General features: G+C 42.8%; 1 protein-coding gene across 3 annotated transcripts; it reads left to right on the forward strand.

Moving 5' to 3' along the window:
• The first annotated feature begins 656 nt into the window (after positions 1 to 656).
• On the forward strand, positions 657 to 4,953 carry pgap2 (post-GPI attachment to proteins 2). 3 transcript variants are annotated; one of them, XM_083665390.1, is made up of 6 exons: positions 657 to 928; positions 1,063 to 1,228; positions 1,534 to 1,783; positions 2,035 to 2,141; positions 3,284 to 3,392; positions 3,695 to 4,953. In XM_083665390.1, the coding sequence occupies exons 2-6, from the start codon at positions 1,064 to 1,066 to the stop codon at positions 3,823 to 3,825; spliced, it is 762 nt and encodes a 253-aa protein (XP_083521516.1). In that variant the 5' UTR covers positions 657 to 928; position 1,063; the 3' UTR covers positions 3,826 to 4,953. The 3 variants fall into 3 exon arrangements, with proteins under 3 accessions (XP_083521516.1, XP_083521515.1, XP_083521514.1); XM_083665389.1 differs by having other exon boundaries at positions 657 to 917; XM_083665388.1 differs by having other exon boundaries at positions 657 to 1,228.
• Positions 4,954 to 5,735: the final 782 nt, after the last annotated feature.

Here is a 5,735-nt window from a genome sequence, read left to right on the forward strand (position 1 = left end):
CAAGTGCACCCAAAAACACATTTATCATGTACCAAACAGAACGGCTACCGTCATCGGTACGTGCATTCCATGCTACCACCACGTTGGACATTGTTTACTTCTTCGTTCTAGTTTGGGGCACGCTATTGGCTGCCTTTCCATGGCGTAAAGTACCGGAGTTCTGATTGGACCACCGACAAAACTAATAAGACGAAAAGGCCTGAGCAGACAGATAATTAAAAGATACGTTATTAGGAATGTGTGCACAAACTAGCGATGCCAAGACATTTTGTAGGCTTTCTATAAATAATTTAGACTAAAATACAAGGGATCGATAACCTTCACAATTTGGGGGTCCGGCCCATGCCCTGGCTATAGCCAATGGAGGCAGATTTGATTCAGAATTACATACGATAAACTGTATAATATACTATAGTGAATTGCCAATCCACTCATAGTTCATGATAAAAATATAACAACAATCATATTGACAACTTGTCACTGAACAGTCACACAGCTTCACATGCTTTTTTCATCAACTGGGTTATATGAGTTTGATTTATTATCGAATGTGTCTTTAAATGTATACCAGTGCACCGGTTGTTGACATTTGTGTGACCGTGGAACTTCCGGAATTAGCCTAGCTAGTCAGCAAGGCAAGCTAGTTTACGAACCGGGTATTGGCTACCCCAGCTGTGAACCACGTTAAGAACATCACCTCATAAAAGTAACAAATACATGACTGATAAGTTACTCAAGCTTCCTATGTTTTAACGTCATATGTTTGTTGCACACTTGTACACATCGGTGAGCCTAGCTCTTGCTAGTTAGTTAGTTACGTGGTACTAGCCACACGGTCCCCTGCTGGGCCTGGATGAGAGCGGGTGAAAGGCTATGAAATACTGTACCTGGTCGAGGTAGCTTGGGCCGGGGGCAAGGTATGTAAATTGTATGTTGTGACTTGTTTGTCAATTATATGGTATATTTCTCAGTGACATTAACCATGCTTATAGCATGGTTTGAGAATTTCTTCAGACATTAGCAGCATGTTCAATTTATGTATCGGGCTATCCGCTATGGCAGGATGCAGCAGGCATATGGGAGTCTGGATCGAGACAAGCCGCTCATCCGGCTGCCGTTCACGGACTTCGCCGTCGGAACTGTCTTGCTGGCGCTCACCGGTCTGATAGCCTGCCTCTTCATTTCATTGATGTTTCATTTCGAGGAGTCAACTTATACCCACTGTCAAGTGAGTTGCTCATCTTTCTTTCTGTCTGTAATGTTTGCTGCGTTCTAGTTGCGTAAAGAGGTGACGGTGTAAAGGAGTTGGTCCTGACGTGTCCTTTGGAAATATAATGATTTTCTTTAATATTTCATTACTTGACAATGAGCATGGATCAGTCTTAATATTAAATCAACAGAAGGCTATTTGATCAACCTACTACCAATCACCCCATGTTCTCTCTCTCAGTGCTTTTTTCCCTCTAGAGCAAATATATTATGTTATAAACACCCCTTAATCCCACAATATACTCTCATCCTATACCCCATCAGGTGGCAAACTACCTCCCTTCTATCAGTGCGTCCATAAGCCTGGTTCCAGAGCGGTACGTCTGGCGCTTTTGTATCGGCCTGCACTCTGCCCCGCGTTTTCTGGTGGCGGCGGTCTACTTCAACTTCTACCGGGGACGCTTTGTTAAGAGCCTACTGGATCTACTGCTCAGCGGCCTAGCTCTGCTCGCAGCCCTGGCAGAGAACATAGGGCTGTTGCTGCTAACATATGTGTCCTCTACAGAGACCTACAGTGAGGGAATATGTTTGTACACACACACACACACACACACACACACACACACACGCACACACACACACACACACACACACACACACTATTAGCCTACATACTTTATTGTACCTTCATACAGTTCTTGAACATACAGTAAAATTGTGTTATATTCTACCTCAGTTGAAAACTTTTACATATGTTATATTCACTACCTTGTATGTAATGATCTGGTGTTTTAGTGTGTTCACTGCTGCCTATGTGTTACACAGGTGTTCATAAGAACGGTTTTATTGTGTTCATCGCCAGCTCTCTGCTCCACATGCTCATCACATGCAGGCTGTGGCAAGTGATTAAAAAGTACAGTCTGAACCCTGAGGTAGAGTATAAGCCACCTTCCATCTCTCTACCTGTGTGTGTGTGTGTGTCTGTGTCTGTGTCTGTGTCTAGTGAGTACCAGTCAATTTATTTTTCCTGTTCAATCCTCGACTTGTAATGCCGTTGGTGTTGTTTTGTGCTGTCTCACTTTGTTAGAATTTGCAGAAATTAGGAGAGAAATCAAGAGTTAGCAAGCAGGAATGTCCCTACCAAAGTGCTGAGGATCTTTTTCACCATCAGATGGCAGTATTGATCTACACTTTCCCTGATTCAGATATCTCATTTAGGCTACATAGAACTGCTGGTGACCACTGAGTTTTGGACTGTTTTTAAACACGTGTGAAATATCCCCTGTTAGAATACTAAGTATGGCTTGACATAGTGTTCTGTTTCCCTTAGGTTTCTTCTTTCATATAGACATGGTTTTAAACAGGCCCTAAAAGTAGATATGGTGAAGGCTCACTCATCACACACACACACACACACACACACACACACACACATACACACACACACACACACACACACTCACTCTCTCACAACCCTGCTCGTGATTCTGGTCAATGATAGTTGAGCCACAGAGTTTCAACACCAGCAAACAGGTGTGGAAATTAGTTTAGGCACTGCGCAAGCCTCACCCGTGCACACACGCACACACACACACACACACACACACACACACATACACACACACATACATACATACATACATACAGAGATTGGTGTCTGTGTGTATGTATAGAGTATGAGCAGATGTGTGAGAGACCACAGCTTGTGTATTTTAAGGCTGTGAGCACAGCCTGCTCAGTAGGGGAAGTGGGTTACACGCTGGGCCAACTCCCATCATCAGCTTGAGGCACAATGCGTTTGAAACACTATTACATCACAACCTCTCTCTTTCTATCTCTCCCCCCCCCCCCTTCACTCTCTCTCTACCCGGTGTTTTTCCCTCGCCATATCGGTAGCCTGTTCATCTTTGTGAAAGATCTCTGTGTTGAGAGCAACTGTTAATATAGCTGTGGATAACGGTATTAGGAATTGTGCAAAATGGGACGGGGCCTAAACTTCTCCTATCACTTTTTCCTTTATCTCTCTCTCTCTCTCTCTCCACCCACCGGCCCTCTCTCTCTTCCTCTCTTTCAGGAGTTGACGTCATACCGCTGGAAGGTGCGTCTCTTCCTGTTCAACGTGAGCTGTTGTCTCCTCGCCGTCTACTTCTTCAGACGCCACAACAAGTACTGCGAAACAGGAAGTGAGTGCTACAGTTCCTCCCCCTTTTATCTGTGCCCCTCCTCCTACCACTCCACTAAGTCATTCAGATGGCATCAGTGTCCTGTAGCCTAATATAGCATGCTCGAGAGGAAGTTTAAGTTAAAACCTTGTAAAAAAGCTTTACAGCGTTCACTGTAACACCCTATTTTATGCTACCTATACACAGCAGTCTCTCCTGTTTCTAGTATAGTTTACAGCATAAAAACATTATTTCAATGGTATATTCATGTTCAGTCTGTACCTACTGCTTTTGTTCCTCATCTCCTCTGTATCGCTCTCCAGTTTACACTCTGTTTGCTCTGTGTGAGTACATGGTGGTGCTCTCTAACATGGCGTTCCACATCACGGCATTTTTGGACTTCGGAAACAAGGAAGTGATGGTTGCCACGCCTTCTGAGGACAAGCGCTACTGAGGATGGAGGACAGGACAGTCAGACTCCTATTCATCATCATCATCATCATCAGCAACATGCAAATCTGGGGGGGTTAGATGGACAGTGGCTGCAGTGTGTGTTTGTGGATGAGATGGAGTGTCTCTGTTCAATATTTATTATACATATATACATTATATAATATCTTTGCTGCTGTGTATGAGTGAAAAACCAATGTCATCTTTATTTTGATGCCTATGTTATGGCACCTGCACAGTCAGAGGTTTATATTTTTGAGGATGAAGTTGCTATGGAAACTGAGAGATTGCATGGTTGCTACAGTTATTGCTCACTATTTCACATGCTTACAGCCTCCTGACACTACATTAAAGACCTCTACACACACACACACACACACACACACACACTCACACACTCTCTATTCCATTCTGACAAACCATGGGTGTATTTGTGTGTCTCTCTCAGGAAATGAATGCTGTTTTAATCCATAGGAGTGCTTCAGTTTGTTAAACTCAGATGCCCTTTTCATGTTGTGTTTAAAACTGAATATTATTGCAGAAAGCAGTGTCTGGGTAGCACATACAAAATTCATAATTCACATGTACATACATAATTCACACATTCACAAGTGCCATGATGATGTACTTATCGCCTGTCAAGTGATATCATACGACTGTTCGAGTTTGGTTACAAATCATGGGGTGGTTACAAATCCTCTGAGGCTACATGAACTTAACAGAATTGACAATGACACAGACTCCAAAGACTATTTTTCTTTGACTCGTTATACAACATTTCAGATTCATTGACACCATCTATAGTCTTAGTAATAGTCGTTACAAAAGTCCTGTCAGTGTAAGCAGATCTTTGGGAAACACTGACTTGGACATTAAGGGACTCAAAGCACGAACTCTATAGTTTTGACAGGGACCATATTTTGTGCAGTATGCTAATAAATAGCAGTTTGTATGATATTATGTGAGTGTGTGTGTTATAACCATGAGTGGCTGTGTTGTGTGCAGTATGATTTAAATCATAAATAATCAATGATGTAGACACACTCCTTATGTACCTGTGACTGAATCTAGTTCTGCTTGTGTATGTGTGACATGCTTAGCAATGTTGATATTTGTAAATTAAATAATAAAACTAAAAAAATGTGTTGCTTACTTCCTTCTTAGTTGCTATGGTTACCATAAAGGTTCTAATCGGACCCATCCAGGCAACAGTTTGAGCTGATGAAATGGAACTGTATCCCTGTGTGGTTGCATATAGCTATGGAAATAAACATTTACGGAGTTCCGAAGGTTAAGTCAAGGGCTAGTGAGTATGGCATACCTCATAGAAGTATTTATGGTTGCTGATCACACCTGGCCACAGTCAAAGCACCTGTGCATATACGTAGTATTATTACCAACCACGGCGACATCCAGGATACTCTGTGAGTGTGGGTATAAAAGGTAATTATGAATGAGAGTCAAGCACTGGGGCTCGGACAAAAGAGCATTGTTAATCTGTTAGATGTGAAGGGAAGTGCAGAGGTGTGATTTGACTGTCAAATCAGACTGGCCTGGGGATGAAAGAGTGAGAGAAAGTCTGGGTTGGAGAGAAAATCCCATTGGAGACACCCGTTGTGGCCAGGTTACATGAGACAGGTTAAGGTCAGAGTAAGTAACCAGAGAACAGGCCATTAGACAATCACACCTTATTAATATGGCTAAATAGAGGGGGATGCAAAGGGTGAGAGAGCAGAATTGAGTGTTAACTTCGACACACACTCAGACACGCATTTACAAAGAAATACAGAGATCCTCACACAGAGAAATTCCTCCAGTACTATTTTCCGTCTTTTGCGTAATGTTGGGTGCTTTAGTATGAGAGAGTAGCCTAGTTCCCCCCCCCCCCAACCCTCCAGGCCAATGCTACTGCAA

This window comes from Argentina silus, assembly GCF_951799395.1.
Source record: "Argentina silus genome assembly, chromosome: 2".
NCBI classification, from domain to species: Eukaryota; Metazoa; Chordata; class Actinopteri; order Argentiniformes; family Argentinidae; genus Argentina; species Argentina silus.

Coding starts and splice junctions, on each gene's coding strand:
- pgap2 (XM_083665388.1), top strand. CDS start 1,037: ATGTATCGGGCTATCCGCTATGGCAGGATGCAGCAGGCATATGGGAGT. Junction 1,229..1,533: donor CAACTTATACCCACTGTCAA/GTGAGTTGCTCA, acceptor ATACCCCATCAG/GTGGCAAACTACCTCCCTTC. Junction 2,142..3,283: donor AGTACAGTCTGAACCCTGAG/GTAGAGTATAAG, acceptor CCTCTCTTTCAG/GAGTTGACGTCATACCGCTG.